The sequence below is a fragment of the Macaca fascicularis genome, chromosome 15 (assembly GCF_037993035.2).
Source record: "Macaca fascicularis isolate 582-1 chromosome 15, T2T-MFA8v1.1".
NCBI classification, from domain to species: domain Eukaryota; kingdom Metazoa; phylum Chordata; class Mammalia; order Primates; family Cercopithecidae; genus Macaca; species Macaca fascicularis.
This window is the reverse complement of record NC_088389.1, coordinates 56,825,345-56,844,885: the sequence shown is the minus strand read 5'-3', so window position 1 is coordinate 56,844,885 and position 19,541 is coordinate 56,825,345. Positions and strand designations below refer to the sequence as shown.

At 37.0% G+C, this 19,541-nt stretch overlaps 2 protein-coding genes across 3 annotated transcripts in view; one reads left to right on the top strand and one right to left on the bottom strand.

Annotated features, from left to right (window-relative positions):
• BAAT (bile acid-CoA:amino acid N-acyltransferase) overlaps window positions 1-19,541 on the bottom strand; it is a 134,401-nt gene that overhangs the window by 17,628 nt on the left and 97,232 nt on the right. The gene's annotated exons all lie outside the window — the stretch shown is intronic.
• PLPPR1 (phospholipid phosphatase related 1) overlaps window positions 1-19,541 on the top strand; it is a 292,502-nt gene that overhangs the window by 237,946 nt on the left and 35,015 nt on the right. For both annotated transcript variants that reach the window (XM_015436498.4, XM_045373530.3), the window contains one exon: window positions 970-1,158. In XM_015436498.4, the coding sequence (XP_015291984.1) occupies window positions 970-1,158 (189 nt within the window). The remainder of the gene's footprint in view (window positions 1-969; window positions 1,159-19,541) is intronic.

The following is a 19,541-nucleotide window of genomic DNA, read 5'->3' as shown; positions in this document are numbered from 1 at the left end:
TTTGGATAATCAGGCAGTGGTCAGTTCCACTTTCCTCATCTATGAAATAAAGGTGTCAGACAGGAAGAACTCCAAGATCTCTCCCAGCTTAAATTTCTGTAATTTCATGACCTCAGATGTATTTTCTATCTGACTTTATCACCATCTTGGCATTGGTGATTTCCAAATATGAATGGAAAAAAATGTTACCTTTCCACATCCCCTCAATTCCACATACCTGCTAAAAACTATAAACTTTGGTGAGTATCTAGGACATCTGAGTCAAAACAAAAGGATAACTGTGTCTTTTTTTTTTTAATGTCTAAATCTTACGAAGGGCATATTTCTATAATAAGATACGATCATCAGCAAAGTCCTTGACTTACTGGCAGAAACCATTTTGGAAAAACATAAAAGTTATGACTGATGTAGGATACCTGCCAATAATTTAGGGTATCGAAATTTCCCTTGACCCATCTAGGATTTAGCTTTCCTGCTAATTTCTTCATTTGTCCATTCCTTCGTTTACTCATGATTTACCTACCTTTCATATTTCATAAGGTGAGTCTACCTGTAATATTGCATGAAATTTCTCATGAACAGTTCTCACATCTATGTCTTGACAACTCTCTTGCCACTGCCTTTTGACTTTTCACCTCTGTCCTAAATGGCTATAGTGCCTTGGTTCCCATGCATACTCTGAGACTCTGAGAGGGTGGCAGCAGAGGCTGAAGCTCTCTACAAGCCTGGCTGGGATCTGCCTTTCAGATGGGAGCTGCTCATTATTTGCTGCAAGGTTTATAGAACAGATGTTACAAGGCAGACAAGCAAGCACACACTCCCAGAGCACGCCGCGCCAGGCACGCACACACTCGCCAATACCAATATCAGGAGAGCCGCTGCTGGGGTGATGGAGGGAGTGTGCTCTGAGGGGCAAGGGCTGCTCCGAAGCCCTGCTAATGTCTCTGTGTGGCCATGCTGTATTTTCAGCTTGTCATCATGGCTGGGACAGTGCTGCTTGCCTACTACTTCGAATGCACTGACACTTTTCAGGTGCATATCCAAGGATTCTTCTGTCAGGACGGAGACTTAATGAAGCCTTACCCAGGGACAGAAGAAGAAAGCTTCATCACCCCTCTGGTGCTCTATTGTGTGCTGGCTGCCACCCCAACTGCTATCGTAAGTACAGAAATAGACTTTCCCCTTTATTGTCAGATACCCAAGAATATTTCCTGTCTGCTTTTTCTCCTCTTTCTTCTCTTCCTCGGCATTCACCAGCAGCTTTATCAGTGGCATCCTATTTCAGCCAAAACAGAGTGAATGGAGCTCTGCAGAAAAACTCATTAAAATGGGTCTTGTCTTATATAGGTGGCTTTGGTTTTTCGGTATCTGAATTTTAAAAAGACGGTTGTTTTTAAAAGCATGTGAGAATGTTATAAATCAACAGGTATGACTGGCTAATGTGTTAAGAACGGCTGTTGTCCTCTTGAAAAAATATGCTATGAGTTGCATGTATTCAAAAGAGATTCTGAATGCAAGTGCTGGCAGTGATATAACGACTAAGATTAGAGTAGAATAGAATCCCTCAGGCGGGTATCTCCTGCTGTTCTCATTGAACTTCCAGAGAGGCCAGAGATGAGATAAATTGCTTAACCTGAAGTTTGCTATGATTCATCCTTGATGACTCTGGCTCTGTTCACATTATATCACATTAAATTAAGTTGCAACTTTACCTTCATTTATTTCATTTTCTCTTCCATGAAGCAAAAAGTTGGCCACACAGTCCTCTAGAGAGATTGCTTAACAGCATAAAGTTTGCAGATCTGTGTTACCTGGTCAAGTGATTTAACACTTAGACAATTTAATTTTTATTTTAAAAATGATATTTGGGGGAGTTTTAATTTAAGTGTTGCTGCCTAAATATGCCATAAGGTCAGGTTAGTCAGGATGTGATCTTAGTTTCCATTCCCCTCCTTCTCTTCTGACAGCTGACTCCCCCAACTCTCCCTCCTCCCCTACCTGCCCTCTACTCAGCAGTAATAAAAATACTGACTGGCATGCCGAGGAATACAGCAATTGCTCAGATACTCAGTTCAAATATTGTTTTTCTGTGCCAATGTTTTGCTTCCTTTCGGATGAGAAATGGAATAGAATTTTGAAGATAAATAATACAGGCATAGTAAATTCATTTGGCTCATTGATCCCAGGCTCTACAAAGCTCTCCCTTAAATGATAAGACTGCTGTAAGGACTAAGATCAGCATTGATGAGCCACAACATGATGTATCAGAGGGGCTAAGAAACACAAGCGTTGCTGCCCAGCATACCTGGATTCACATCCTGGCTTTGGGGCAAGTCACCTCACTGTTCTCTCTCATATAAAATAAGGACAAATGAATGCTTACCTCATGCATTGTTGTAGGGCTTAGAAATGACTTAGCACAGTGCCTGGCATTTATGAAGTGGTCAGGAATTGGGAAACCAAAATCCTGGCTGGAACTGCTCTTTGCCCTCTTTGGAATCACAAACCAACTTCCTACTTCTGAAAGGAATGAAATTTCACTGAGAACCCTCATTAAGACCTCTTCTCTCCAGTTCTACAGTGAAGGGAGATATGCCCATTTCCCAGAGGAAGGCTGATGTCGGTACGCCTCTTACCAGCCTACAGAATAAGAGAAAGCACAGAAGACACTTTTCCATGTACCTCACAATGTGACACACTCCACACCCCACGTAAAACTGGGAGGCCAGACTGGGTTCTGTCCGGTATGGTTTCATGGTGGCTCTACCTGGAGGCCGCGGACTCAAGTCTAGAATTGGGTCCTGGTTTCTTCCGGTCTCATAAGCATATCATTTTCCTGTGTATTCAGACAGGCAGCCTTGAGTGATCCATTGACTTACTAGCATATTTCCTCTCTTCTTCCCAGTCCCAGGAAATTTCATTTATCATTGCCTAGGTTCTCCTTTACTTTTTATAATTATAGAGATTGTTTTACATTTTAAAAAATATAGGAAAAACGAAATGGATTAATAAAAATTTTGAGCAGCAAGTTAGAATCAGAAAATAGAATTAATAAATTAAATGTAAATCTGCCTGGCTAGTCTATTCATAGAAAGGCAGACATACAAATACAGTTAAGAAAACATATACTCAAAAGCAAAAATAAATAAAAATATAAACTTAAGACTTGTTTAAGTTGTATGTACAATTGTGTGCCAATAAATGCTTATATCTCAATAACAGTGATGCCTTATATCAAAATTTTTTAAAAAACATGTAGCAAAGCTGAATATATGAATGCCAACAGAATAAAATTTTAAACATGCCAAAATTTATCTCAAAAAATAGTACTCAGGACACAGAGTTGTGGAATAGTTTTCCTCAAACATTTGAGGAATAAAAAAATCTCAAACTATATAAAATGTTTCAAGGCCTCTTCATAAATGAAAAACTTTTCCATGCATATTACAAACAAGAAAAATATGGATGTCAAGAACTTGGAAAGTGAGTCCACATAAATACCCACAAAAGCACCCCAAATAGTAACAATAATCTCACTTAGCAGTGTTGATGCAAGCATATAGAAACAAACTGGTAGATTTGCCTACATAAGAATAAAAATTTCTATCAGAAGTAAAGACTGCAAAAAAGTTTGCCACACAGGAGACTCAAATGTAAATACCCTTAATACTAAAAAGGATGAGCTTCCCAAAATCAAAATGAGAGAGGACAAGAATAGACAACTAACAACCAGCAATCAATAGACTATGTGCAGATAAATATTTCCAAACTCATCAGTAGAATCATTTTTTAAAGGATACAGCATTTTTCTCATATAAAATGGGCAAATGTTTTCCAGGAACTTAGTCTATGTTGATGAATGTAGAGCCTTTCCTGTAATACTAGTCAAAGCATAAACTAATATTTTCTTTCTGAAGAGTAGTTTGTTAAAGATGTATTAAGAGCATAATAAACTTCAGACCCAGTCATTAATTACATTTTCTAGATTTATAAAAATACAAAGATTTGTATATAGGGATGTTCATGTCAGTAATAGTTTTAATAATGAGAAACTTGGAACTAGCTAAATATGCAATACCAGAAGATTAGTTTAATACATTATGTGCCAGCCATGTTTTTGAAACACCTTAAGTAGTGATGGAACATGTTTGTAATTTAGTATTAGGATTTTTAAGGCCAAAAAATTGTATACAGTATTGTGGGTAAGATCTTTTTCTCTTCCATAAGATAATCTGACCTCATAATTTTCTACCTCTGTTTCCCTAGAAAAAGATAATATGTATCAATTATATCACTAGGTAAAATCGAGCCCTTATTGGTGAATTGCATCTATTCTCAGATAATTGTTATAACCTGAGAGAGTGCTTCTGCTATGACTTCCAATAACAGTGACTCTGGTAACTTGGTGTATCTATTGTGGGACCCTGGAAACTATGCCTATGGAGCTGTTACATCATATATTGACTCCTATAGGGCATGTGGCTTTTCAGCCAGGGTAACTCCTGCATCCTCTGAAATGTATGTAGCCTCCATGCACCTGAGCTGTATTGCTCTGCTGGACCACTGCAAGGACATGTGCTAAAGATAAATAGGTAATACTACCCTGCCGGCAAGTTGTGGTTTCTTCCAAGTGGACCAGCACCAAATGTAGTCTGTGGGTCTGAATATTTAATAGATCCTAAAAAGATACATTGTAGATAATGCAAGTATAATCCCAAATTTATAATTATAAAAGGAATAGAAAGAAACTAAACATTTTCAGCTATTATTTCTGAATGGTAATGTTAGTTTTTCTTCATTTATACTTTTATATATTTCTTTCCAAATTCTACATGAATGCATATTATTTTTAAACCAAAGACATACCTCTAAAATAAATTTTATAGTCCATTTATTTTGGCAATAATTACAAAATGACAAAACTTTAATAAGCCTTGAAAATGGCAATTCTAATAAAAACACACATCACCAAAACTTTACAAAGGATTTTCTCGTCACCTATCAAGTGATAGGTCTTCTTTCATGTTAAGATTTTCAGCAGAAGCTCTTCTCCAGGCTACAGCTTTTGATCTTATCTCTTCCATTAATTCATTTTCCCCAAATGACACTAATTGAAATGTAGAACAACTGATCCCATGGAAGTCAAGGTGATGTGGTCTGTGGACACAGCACAAAGCACCTACACTTCTACTCTAGTTCTCAATTAGGAAACCCTGATTTGGTTTTTCATTCCTTTGCTTCTCTGGGTAACAAATATGACTGATAATATTGACAAACCCCCAAATATATTCCATCAGTGATGTTCACAAGAATAACATCTTTTAATATACTTATATTGTGCGAGGATGACCTAATTTATCCTCAGAACTGCCAAAGAACATAGAGAAAGTGTGTGATCCAATTTCTTTCATTTTGAGTTGAGACTGTTGAGACTCAAGTTGGTTAGATGATTTGCTGAAGGTTCCACCTAGTTCTGTACATGATTAGACAGCCACTCATTTGGTTCCACTTACTTTCCTCACAAATGAGTGGCATTGCTAGGAACCAGGGCTGATTGCAGCTGACAGGTCAATGGCAAAGAACAGCATGGCCTTCCTACCCTGCTAATGGTGCTTGATTTTCCCTCAAGACCTAAAAATACATGAACATCAGCAAGATAGAAAACAGAAGAACTTTTCTGATAATACTCAGGGAAGTTTCATGGGAACAGTTTCCTGGGAACAAGGAGCTGCATTCACTTCTCCTGTCCCATCTTGGTGAGGTATGACCTCTTGCAGCTCCCAAGTGCCCACCTCAGCACACACCCCTGCTTCTGAGTATGCATCCTCCACTCTCCTCACAATGTAGTCATCTTTTCCCAGGTTTGATAAGACTAGAGAGGCAGGTCTCATTTCACAGCTCTGCCCCCAGTAACTGTGTGACCTCTGATAAGTCATGTTCCTTCTGTGGGTTCAGTTTCCTCATCTGTACCTAAAAGAAAGGGTTAGGCTAAATGATCTCTAAGAACCTACCAGTTCCCGGATTCCATGAAAACTGAAAAAGGAACATTCTGATCGGAAGCTAACATTTGGAGCCTTCCAAACTCCCGAGTCACGACTTTCTGGAGTTTTATTTTGCACCTCTGTGCTGGATTAAGTGTTTCACAGAACTGCACAGTTGTTTATTCCTTCTTAAAACCATTTCCTGTTCTCTATGGAGTATAATGAAGTTGTAACTCCTCTCGGATGATCTGTGAGACACTAATATCAAATCTCAAAAGTGTAGCTCAATGTGGACTTGTCTGTCCTTGGTTTTCTGTGCACCCTCAAGTACATTAACCATGGAAGAACCTAGCACCCTACAGTGCTGCGTGTCTGCAGATGGGCATTAATGACCCCCATTCACCACTGCAGGGGTGCACAAGAAATGCTTGAGGGGAAAGACTCTGCTGTATTTTCAACCTGTCATTTCCTATTTCTCCTTTTGTGCTTTGCTGTCAGAAAAGATCAGCATCATATTGAGACACGGCCACATGGGATTAACTGCAAAAGGCCAAGGCCACTGCTGTCCCAGATCTTCAGGAAAGGTTAGAGCATGGGGGATTTACTGTGTCCCCGTTTAGCCCAAAGTGACAACCTATGCTTGAAAGAAATCTGCAGGGTATGTTCTGACCACCTGGAAACCCTAGCTAACTACTGCCTCGGGCCTTCTGAATAAACTCATACACTCAGAGTCAAAGGAAGAGAGCCTGTTTGGATAAGAGGATTTACTCAGCAGAGAATCTGATTTACCCTCATTTTATCTCAGCCCCAGCAGCACAAGGCATGAAAAAAATGGCTATTAAACCTTTTTTCTTGGCCTCACAACGAAGTGACAGGGGAGTATTTAGTATTGAAGCAGCAGAACATTTGACTTCCAGCCCGAGGATTGAAATAGCTCACATTTTGTATGCAAGTGTGCACGCATGCATTACAAGACTCATCTAGAATTTCCTAGGAAAGGAAGAGACAAACACAACTTGATAGAAAGGCACAATTTGGAGGAAATTGTGAATCTTCATTTGGGGGTTTCTGGGCTTTAAGCTCTTCCAGCAAATGTAAAAACCCAGAGCACAGTGCAGATCACAAAGTGGGCTCTCAATAATGCAAGCCTGTTGGCTGGCTGACGAGGGGTGCAGCTGCCGAAGCAAAGGAGACATTGTAGGGTCTTGTACTTCCTCATAATCTGCCTTTTCCAGGCTCTGAACAACCTCATCTGTTGAAACTCTTTATAACATTTTATAATTCACATCTTTTTCCCTTTTGTACATTATCACATGACTTCCTTTTTTGAAAAAAAAAAAAAAATGTCACCATGACTACATTTTCTTTGTTGCTAATATATTCAGTGTTTATAATTTACATTTTTCTGGAAAAGATTTCTAGATATGCCCATTAATTATTGTGGATTTTTTTAAAAAACTTAAATCCATTTTCTCTCCATATGCAGATGACTGCTCCAAATCTCCTTTAGAGATTGTTTTTCCCCTGACATCATTCCACCAAGAGATATGCTTTCCATCTTCAATATACGCCTCCTAATAATTGACGACTAGATGATTATGTTAAGCAACTTGACAATTTGTTTCTTGGAAAGAATATTGTTTGCCTAAAAATATGTGATTTTCAGTGCATTTTACTTTTTACTGAAAGCAGTATTTTAGCTAACTCATTTTAAATTCCCATTTCCCTTGTATTCACTGTTCAGAAAAAAAAAGATATAAGAGAACACTGTGCTTCGGAAATATATGATACCGCCTTGGTGCTGTATTTTATATCAAGTGTCAACTAAAGACACCTTCTGAATGGGTGGATGTGGCCTCTGGAGTAAGACCAGTAGAGAGGCTTCAGTTTACAAGAACATTTATTATCCCATTTACTGAACTATTTTCAGAATCATCCAAACAGCCTCAGTTCCATTTAAGCCTTGAGCTTTGAAACGCATAGGAAGTGTCTAGAGCTGAATTGCATCAATGTGTAATAAAGCAGAAGTCAAGAGCTCTTGAACTAGCCAAAGCTCAGCAAGTAAGGGGACAGGAAGCTCTCTGCAGATCTGGGGTTATCAATGTGACAGCACTCATCAGGAAAGATTAAAGCAGAGCATGGAGACATTGGCAGTTAGGACTAGCAGCAGGGTCTGTAGGTTGAAAATCTCCTGGGTGACTTTTAAACAAAATTTAAAACAAAAACAATTTCTGCCTTCTTGGAGATGCTTATTACTATTGAAGCCTCTCAGGGAGAATATTAGAAGTCTCTAAAAATCCGTAAGACTGAGAGCCCTGAAACTACTTAGAGACTAATATTGGGGAGTATATAAAGAACTCTCTCCTCTTCCTCAGAGTGTTAGAATATCCAGGGTGTGGGCAAAATTTGATCACCAGCCTCTGCTGTCATTTAAGAACCCAAAGTGACAGAGATATCAGGAAATGTGATGACTCTGGGGTGGGCTGTGTCTACTTTGCTTTCAGGGAAGGTTACCTGGTGTGAGGGTAAAGGCCATGGGATTGTAGAAGGAAATTATGGCTGAAGGAAGAAGCAATTCAAGAAATCATGCTTGCCTTGGAGAGCTTAACTGACTGAACTGAGATTGAAGCCCAGTTATGTGAATTCAGTTTCCCTTAACTAAACAAGCCCTCTCTTTTTAGCTCCTATCATAATGGCAAAGATGTTGGAAGTAAAAAAAAAGCACCTTAGGGATCCTGTAGTTAAAACTTCTTCATTTTACAGATGAGAAACTGACACCCAAACAGGTCAAGCAACTAGTCCAAAATTAAACTCCTGGTTAGGGCAGAGCTGGGCTAGAATTACACGATATTTCCTTACTCCAGGACTAGGCACAATGATTTCTTTCTCTTGTTTCAACACACATTCTTGCCTGGGTAGACAAGCAAGTACAAACAGAAAACGGGATAGGTATCTATTGCTTTTACATTCACTTTTTAATTCTCTCAACAACTATGTAATATAGTCACTATGTTCATATTCAAATCATTAGAAAAACAAAAACTGAACCTCAAAAAGTTTCCATTACTTACCCAAAGTCACACATCAATAAATGAAAGAGCTGAGATTTCAACTCCAAAGCCTGCATTCAGGAAACAGCAAAAACGTCAATATTGCCCAGTACTAGAGCTACAACTAGCATATGTATGACCTTAAAATATGTATTCCGGGAATTCTAAATGCCCTTTTAAATTGCAACCACATATAACATGCAGTGAAATTTCCTTACAATATAAAATTATAATGTATCTTTCAATGACTAGTTTTTTTCCACAGACTGCTTATATTCTGAAATCTAAAAACTTCCTCTAAACTTTTTTATTTATATCAGTTATTTATTGCACACCACATGTTTTTAAAAATATTTGTGAAGAAGAGGGATGGAGCAAGATGGTGGAATAGTACTATCCAGTAATCATACCCCCTGCAACTGAAATATCAACTTGAACAACTATCCATGCACTAAAACATTAATGCCTTCACAAGAGCTAAGGAAACCAGGTGAGAGATCAGAGTAACTGGTTGAAGCACAACAATAATAAAAGTTGCATTGAAAATGGTAGAAAGGAGAGTTTTATATTACCTGCACCACCCCTCCCCCAACCATCACAACACTGAGAGAGACACCATCCACGTGGGGTAAAGAGAGGAGTGTGAGAACAGAACTTTGCCTTGGACCCCAACCCTGGGCCCACCACAGTAAAATCCAGCATCAGGCAGGCTAGCAGGCACCCACAGCCCCTGACTCCAGAGTAGTACCCACAAACTGAGTCCCAGTGCTGGGTGGGACCATGCAGTCCCAGACTTCAATCCTGTGAGGCAGATTTGATCTCTGAATTGAACTACCACTGGCTTTACTTCAGTGTCTATAGGATCTGGACAGGCCTAAGCAGCCCCAGGTTTTGGGCACACCCCACCCCTGTAGTGACCCTGGGATTCAGAACCAAACTCAATGGCCTGCCCAAACTCTCTGAATGGGCTGTCGAAGAGCTTTTCCAGACAAAGCCAATTTGCAAAGACTGGAATAAGTACCTACTTCTACAAATGTGTATATATCAATACACAGCCCCAAGAACAATCAGTATAACGTGACATCACCAAAGGGACAAAATAAAATACTGCTAACTGACCCTAAAGAAATAGAGATGTTTGAACTCGCTGACAAGGAATTCAGAATAACTGTTTTTTAAGGAAGTTCAATGAACTTCAAGAAAATACAGAAGAACAATGCAAGTAAATGAGGAAAACAATAAGTGAACAGAATGAGAAATTTAACATTATATTGGACATTACATTTAGCATTATATAATTATAAAGGGGTTAATTCAGTAAGAGAATATAACAATTGTAAATACATATGTACCCAGCACTGGGGCATGCAAATATGCAAAGCAAAAAATTGTTAGAGCCAGAGAGATAGACCTCAATGCAAAAATAGCTGGAGATTTCACCACCCCACTTTCAGCATTGGACAGATAGTCCAGACAGAAAATCAATAAAGGAACATTGATTTCAATATGTACTATAGACCAAATGGACTTGATATTTGCAAAACATTTCACCCAATGGCTACACAATACACATTCTCTTCCTTAGCACATAGATTATTCTCAAGGACAGGTAATATCTTAGGACATTAAAAAGTCTTAAATTCAAAAAAATTGAAATCATATCAAGTATATTCTCTGAACACAATGGAATAAAACTAGAAATCAATAGTAAGAGAAATGTTGGAAACTATACAAACACATGGAAATTAAACAATATGCTCCTGAATGACCAGTGGATCAATGAATAAGAAGGAAGTTAAGAAATATCATGAATCAAATGAAAATAGAAACACAACATACCACAATGTATGGAATCGAGCAAAAGCAGTGTTAGGAGGGAATTTTATAGCAATAAACCCCTACAGCAAAAAGGTAGAAAAACATCAAACAAACAATCTAATGATACATCTGAAAGAACCAGAAAAACAAGGGCAAACCAAACCCAAAATTATGAGAATAATAAAGATTGGAGCAGAAATAAATGAAATATATAAAATAATACAAAAGATCAATGAAATGAAATATTGGTTTTTTTCAAAAGATAATTGACAAACATTCAGCCAGACCAGACAAAAACAAATGACTCAAATAAAATCAGAGATGAAAAAGGAGACATTGCAACTGATACCACAGAAATTAGAAAGATGCTTAGAGACTACTATGAGCAGCTATAGGCCAATAAATTGCAAAACCTAGAGAAAATGGATAAACTCTAGACATATAAAACTTACCAAGATTGAACCATGAAGAAATCCAAAACTTGAATAGATCAATAACAAGTAATAAGATCAAAGTCATAATAAAAAGTTTTTCAGCAAAGAAAAACCCAAGACCTGATGGTTTCACTATTGAATTTTACCAAACATTTAAAGAAGAACTAATAACAATTCTACTCAAACTGTTCTGCAAAATAGAGGAGCAAAGAATACTTCCAAACTTACTCTATGAGGCCACTATTGCCCTTATACCAAAACCAGACAAAGACACATCAAAAAAAGGAAAAGTACAGGCCAATATCCCTAATGAACAAGAGTGTAAAAATCTTCAACAGAATACTAGCAAACAATTCAACAACATATTAAAAAGATCATTTATCATGGCCAAGTAGGATTTATCCCAAGGATTCAAGAATTGTTCAACATATTCAAATCAATCAATGTGATACATCATATCATCAGAATGAAGAAAAAAATGATCATTTCCATTAATGCTGAAAAAAGTATTTGATAAAATTCAGCATCCTTTCATAATAAAAACCTCATAAAACTGAGTGTAGAAGGAACATACCTCAACACAACAAAAGCCATATGAAACAGACTCACAGCTAAATACCATACTGAATGGGCAAAAACTGAAAACCTTTCCTCTAAGATCTGGACCATGATAAGGAATCCCACTTTCACCACTATTATTCAATATAGGACTGGAAGTGCTAGCTAGATCAATCAGACAAAAGAAAGAAATAGCATCCAAATTGGACAGGAAGTCAAATTATCCTTCCTTGAAGACTATATGATCTTATATTTGGAAAAACCTAAAGACTCCACCAAAAAAAAAAACTATTAGAACTGATAAATGAATTCAATAAAATTGCAAGATACAAAATGAACCAACCAAAAATGGTAGCATTTCTATATGCCAACAATGAACAATCTGAAAAATCGAGAAAATAATCCTATTTACAATAGCTATGAATAAAATAAATACCTAGGAATAAACTTAATCAAATAAGTGAAAGAGCTCTACAGTGAAACTCCAAAACACTAATGCAAAAAATTGAGGACACAAAAAATGGAAAGATATTTCATATTTGTGGATTAGAAGAATATTGTTAAAATGCCCACACTACCCAAAGTGATCCACAGATTCAGTGCAATTCCTATAAAAATACCAATGATGTTCTTCAAAAAAATAGAAAAGAAATAATTCTGACATTTATATGATATCACAAAAGACCCAGAATAGCCAAAGCTATCTTGAGCAAAAATAACAAAACTGGAGGAATCATATTACCTGACTTAAAATTATACTACAGAGCTATAGTAACTAACACAGCATGGTGCTGCCATGAAAACAGACACATAAACCAATGGAACAGAATAGAGAACCCAGAAATTAATAAAAGAAGAAGAAATAGAGACTAGAAAAAAAATAGAGAAGAACAAAATGAAGAGTTGCTTTTTTGAAAAGATAGACTAAATTTACAAAACTTTAAGAAAAAAGAGAAGATTCAAAATCAGAGAAAGGAAACATTACAACTGATACTACAGAAATACAAAGGATAATATTAGACTATTATGAACAATGATACACCAACAAATTGGATAACCTAGAAGAAACAGAAAAGTTTCTGGATACATACACACCCCCAAGATTAAATCATGAAGAAATAGAAATTCCAAACAAACTAATAACAAATTAGGAGATTGAATCAATAATATACAGTCTCCCAGCAAAGAAAAGCCCAGGAGCCAACAGCTTTGCTGCTGAATTCTACAAAACATTTAAAGTAAAACTAATATAAAACCTTTTCCAGCTCTCTCCCAAAAAAATTGAAAGGGAGGGACTACTTCCAAATTCATTTTACAAGGTCAGCATTACCCTAATACCAAAGCCAGAGAAGACACAACAACAACAATACTGGTCAACATTCCTGATGAACATAGATACAAAGATCCTCAAAAAACCTAACAAATCAAACTTAACAGACATTTTAAAAGACCATTTACCATGATCATGTGGGATTCATCCCAGGGGGGCAAGGATGGTTCAACATACACAAATCAATAAATGTAGTACATCACTTTAAAAGAATGAGGAACAAAACCTATATGAGTATTTCAATAAATGCAAAAAAAGATTTTACAAAATTCACTATCCTTTTATGATTTAAAAAACCCTCAACAAATTAGGTATAAAGAAATATAACTCAATACAATAAAGGCCATATGTGGTAAACCCACAGCTAAATTCATATTCAATGAAGAAAAGTTGAAAGGTTTCTGTAAGATGAGGAGTAAGACAAGGGTAACTCTCACCACTTCTATTCGACATAGTACTAAAAGTCCTAGCCACAGCAATTTGGCAAGAGAAAGAAAGACAAGACATTCAAATTGGAAGCAAAAACATTAAATTGTCCTTGTTTGCATATGACATCTTATATATAGAAAACCCTGAAGACTCTGCTGAAAAACTGTTAGAATAAACTAGTTCAGTAAATTTGCAGGATGAAAAACAAAATACAAAAATCCGTAGCATTTCTATATATTAACTGCGAGCTATCTGAAAAAAATTAAATAATAATCCTATTTATAATAGCTACAAAAATAGTTAGGAATAAACTTAACCAAAGAGATGAAAAGTATCTACAATGAAAACTATAAAATGTTGATAAGGGAAATTGAAGAGGATGCAAAAGAATGTAAAGATATTCTATGTTCATGGATTGGAAGAATTAACACTGTTAAAATGTTTAATACTACCTGAAGCAATCTATAGATTCAACTCAATTGCTACCAAAATATCAATGACATATTTTTTTATAGTGATGGGATCTCACTATGTTGACCAGGCTAGTCTTGAACTCCTGGCCTCAAGCAATTCTCCCATCTCAGCTTCCCACAGTGCTAGGATCACAGCCATGAGCCACCACACCCAGCTATCCATGATATTTTTCATAGGATAGAAAAAACAATCCTAAAAGTCATCAATCAAAAAAGACCTAGAATAGCCAAAGCAATCCTGAGCAAAAAGAACAAATCTGGAGACATCACACTATCTGACTTCAGAATATACTACAAAGCTATTAGTAACCAAAACAACATGGTACTGGCATATAAAGAAAGACCAATGGAATAGAAGATAACCCAGAAACAAATCCACACGTTTATAGCCAACTGATTTTCAACAAAGGTGTCAAGCACACACAATGGGAAAAGGTCAGTCCATTAAAAAATTGTGTTAGGAAAACTGGCTATCCCTATGCAGAAGAGTAAAATTAAACCTTTATCTCACAACATACACAAAAATCAACTCAAAATGGATTAAATACTTAATTGTAATACCTAAAACAATGAGGTCTTACGTAGAAGAAAAGCTTCATGACATATGTCTGGGCAATGATTTTCTGGATACGAACCCAAAAGCACAGGCAACAAAAGCAAAAAATAGACAAATGGGATTACATCAAACTAAAATGCTTCTGCACAGTGAAGAAAACAAGCAACAAAGTGAAGAGACAACCTACAGAATGGGAAAATGTATTTTTAAACCGTATGTCTAATAAGGGTTAATATCTAAAATATAAGGAAATCAAACAACTCAATAGCAGGACAATAACCCAATTTAAAAATGAAGAAAAGGCCTAAATAGACAAAAAAATTAAAAGACAAATGCCCAACAAATATATGAAAAAAATGCTCAATATCCCTAATCATCAGGGACATGCAAATTAAAACCACATTGAGATATAATCTTATACCTGTTAGAATGGCTATTATCAAAAGATGAAAGATAAGTATTGGTGAGAATATGGAGAAAAGGTAACCTTTGCATATTGCTGGTGGAAATGTAAATTAGTACAGCCATTATAGGAATCCATATGGAGGTTCCTCAAAAAATTAAAAATAGAATTGCCATATGATCTAGTAGCAGTCTATACACCACTGCTGGGTTTATATACAAAGGAAATGAAATAAGTATATCAAAGAGAGAGCTGCACTGCCATATTATTGCAGCATTATTCCCAATAGCCAAGATATGGAATCTGCCTCAGTGTCTGGATTTAAAAAGATGTGATATATATGCCATTAAAAAGGAAATTCTGTCATTTGTGACAAGATGGATAAACCTGGAGGATATTAAATGAAATAATCCAAGCACAGAAAGACAAATACTGCATGATCTCACTTATATGTGGAATCTACAAAAGTTGATCTCACGAGAGGAATAAGTTCAAGAGATCTATTACACAATACTCTAACTATAATTAATAAAATATATTATTGAAAAATGCTGAGTGAATATTAAGTGTTTGCACCACAAAAATGATAACTATATAAGATCATGCATATGTTAGCTGGATTTATTAATATCACAGTGTACATACCCTTTAATGCATCAAGTTGTACTCAATAAATACCTACAATTTTATCTGTTGAGTTTAAAAAAATAAAATTTATGAAGGAACACAGCCTAAAAGATAACATGCCAAACTGATGCACTGTGTTTCATGGTTATTTGGTTTACATTTTGGTTTTCATATTCAAAAGATAACTTATCAAGATAGAACATTTATCTTAATTACTTAAAGTACAGTCACTATCATCTAAAGGTCATGTGTCAGTTGGGATTATAGCTGGCATAAGTTGGGGGATGAGAAATGGACCAATGGTATCCATTTGCAGTTCATTCACTGCCAGATCTTGTTTGGTCTTGACCATTTCTCACTGGAGAATACCCTCATTTGCCATGGGTGTTACGGTGTTTGTTATCCAACAATCAGAAAGACCAAAATTAGGCAAGGCAACCAAGTCTGAACATATGGAGAGTCCCACATGACCCAGATGCTCTCTCAGCAGAGTAATAGATTGAGGCAAAGTGAGGTGGCAAAGGTACAGATGGAGAACCCCCGCCATTGCCAAAACCAGAATCACAAGTCCACCATAGTGAGCAAAACAACATCCAATGTGGGCTAAAGGCTTGGCATAAAGAAGAAAGACCCCTTACCTTCCTGGCTTCTTTCTCTCTCTTCAAGCAGAATTGGGCTCTATATGAGATTATGGGACCTAGTGAATGGACCATCCTATGTGTCAGCAAAATACGGGAAAATGAACATCTCTGAAGCCTACTCATTTGCATGTGAGAGCTGGATTGTTTCATAAGCATATTTTCTGTTCATCACACTTTTAACTGAAAGCCAGGAATATCTCATTACATTTTAATTATAAAATGACCCACTTCTTCCCTTCCTGTATTTCTTATACAAACATTATCACTTAATATAATCCAGGCCTTATGCCAATAACTAGACAGATTAGTATATACCTTTGCTCTGATTTTTCTTTTATGCTCCATATCTCATTTGCTCTTTGATTGTTGTTGGCTGACAGTAATAATCCTTATACCACTTATCACTTTTGACATGAGAGTATTAGGACATTTTATTTATGAATTTGAGTCCCAGCTCTCTTGCATAAGTTCTCTTTAGCCTGTTATACTTTGGTGTGCTTTTGTTTAGATATGTGTGTGTACACACTCGTATGGTTTAATGAAGATAGGTTGTGTGTAAATTTTGTCACTATCTTGTTTTTTTATCCCCTTGTGTAAGTATTGAAAAGCCTCACTGAATGGAGAATTTCTAGAATTTGTATTTTCTGTAGAGTAGGAAATGGGCTTCTGAAATCACCAAGACAAGCAATGCTTTTTTTTTTCTTATTATCTCATGTGTTTGTCACTCTCCCATCTCCTTGGTTTATTTTGTAATCATGTGTGATTTCATGACATTTCCAAAGGGGGGAAAAAAAGTCTTTCCTACTCTTTTACACAGTCAACACAACACTTCTAACTCAGATGTGGATATATTTCTCTCAAACGCAAACCAGTTCTCCAACTGGTGCCCTTTAATTCAACTCTATTCTGACACTGTCTACCCGGGATTGGTGTTGGATGCTATAGATTGAGGGCTTGATCTTACAAGACTGCCTCTATTTCTAACGCCACTTGCAAGTAATAATCTGTCACCTATACTTCTGACCAACTATAAACTGAGGTTCCCACAACCCCCTCCACTTGTTCCATTAATTTGCAAAACAACTCACAGAACTCAGGGAAACCCTTTGCTAATATTTTACCCATTTATTATAAAGGATATTACAAAGGACACAGATGAATAGCCAGATGGATAGAGCAAGGTATGTGAGAAGGGGCACAAAGCATCCATGCTCTCTCAGGACTCACCACCCTGTGGGTACCTCCCTATGTTCATCAGTGCAGACCTTCCCTGAACCCAGTCCATTTGGCGTTTTAATGGAGACTTCATTTTGTAAACACAATTGATTAAATCACTGGCTACTGATTATTGACTCAGCCTTCAGCCCCCTTTTTTCTCCCCAGAATTGAGAGTGGGGCTGAAAGTTCCAACCCTCTAAGCACATGGTTGGTTCCCCTGGCAACCAACCCCTACCCTTAGGCTACCCAGAGCTCACCAAGTTGTCTCATTAGAACAAAAGATGATCCAATCAATCGCATAGGGAATTACAAAGGCCTTAGGAGCTCTGTTTCAGGAACTGGGGACAGAAACCTATATGTATACACATCTTATGTCATATCACATTATGATTTGTTTGTATTTCCCTACTAGGTATGTGTCCACTTCTGTGTCTCCAGTGCTGGTACAATGCCAGGCACAGAGTGGGTGTTCCCCTCCCCCAAATTGTTGAGCACTACATGAATAAATAAGTAAATTTAGTATAAAAGAGACAGCTTATTCTCTGATTGTTATTTATTCTTAAGCAATACAGCCAGAATTCTGTGATTTCTGGCACATAGTGCAGTTTTCCTCAAGTGTTCATCTTCAGGGCAATTAAAGTTGGAGTGTTCTATCGAAAAGTAAATCCTTTAAGGATTCAATGTCATATTTATTCCAACAAATATTTTACTTCCAAGATTAGGCTGTAGAAAACAACAAAAGCAAATACTGCCCCTACTGTATACCAGGTTCTGTTCTAGGCATTGTACAAGGAAGGACAAAAGTTCTGCCCCTGAAGACATCACAGACAAATGGAGAGGGACATACAAACAGTAATCCCATTCATTGGGTAGATGTCGGGCTAGAGATCTGTATAGTGCACTATGGCAGTGACAGGACAGCCTCTTAATTTTCCTACAGGGCCTGACAAAGTCTTCCCCACTAACGTAGTCACATTTTCATTAGGTCTGAAAAGTAATAGAAATCACTTTTTCTTCTTTTAAGTCTGCTTCATTAAACCTATATTCTCAAGGACCTTCTTTAACTTGATATGCTTATTTTCATTCAACACTGACCAACTACTGTGTAACTTTACACTGGTCTGGGCTCAGGATGCAACCAAGAATAAGACAAGCAGGACATCCCATAACTAAGAAAAACAATATTATGTAATTATTTGTGATAAGAGCTAGAAACAAGAATCACAAGGTAAGAGATTCATGTATAATTAAAATACCTAATCTAGTCTGCAAGAGCAGGGAAAGTTCCCTCAAGGAAATACTACTTCATTTACCCAATCATGTGTGAATTTATCCCCATCTGTTCACTGAGATGAAAAACAGTAGTGTAGTGCCATCATATATATTAGGGACAAACAAAGCCCCTTGGCACTTTATTTTGGCAGAGATAGGTCTTATGCGAACAGAGAGAGGGCTGAGTTCCAGAAACTATTCAAATACTTTTATATAGTAGAGCATCAATTCATTGTTAATTCCAAGGGATATCAGGCACAGAATATTTCTAACTCTGCACAACCATAGGCACCTCCTGCCAGGGTGATCCATGCTGGGTCATTGTTTGCCTGTTTGACTCCGAATTCTATTTTTCCTGCCTACTTTCCACTCCAGTTCTTACTTGCTTGGCTCCCTCTGTGCCAATGCCAAACCACTATCCCACCTGCAACCCACATATGCCTTGCTTCTGCCTTGTACCTCACTGGCCCTTCCTTGTGGATTTCTCTGATTCAACCAATAACACCATGGTACCATGTGTTAATTCCACACATCTGCCCTATTTCTGCTGAGGCTGATGCTGAACTGAACCCCAAGGAAGTCTTGTTACTTTTAGAGTGTGACAGAGCTGTAAAGTAAGATCTTCAGATCTAAAATCTAAGGACCATTTTGTTTAGTTAAAAAACATCTGGCCAAGATGTAGTCATAATAAATGTATGGCTAAGACTAAATATTACTAAAGATTTTAAAACAGCATTCTATCCAAATAATT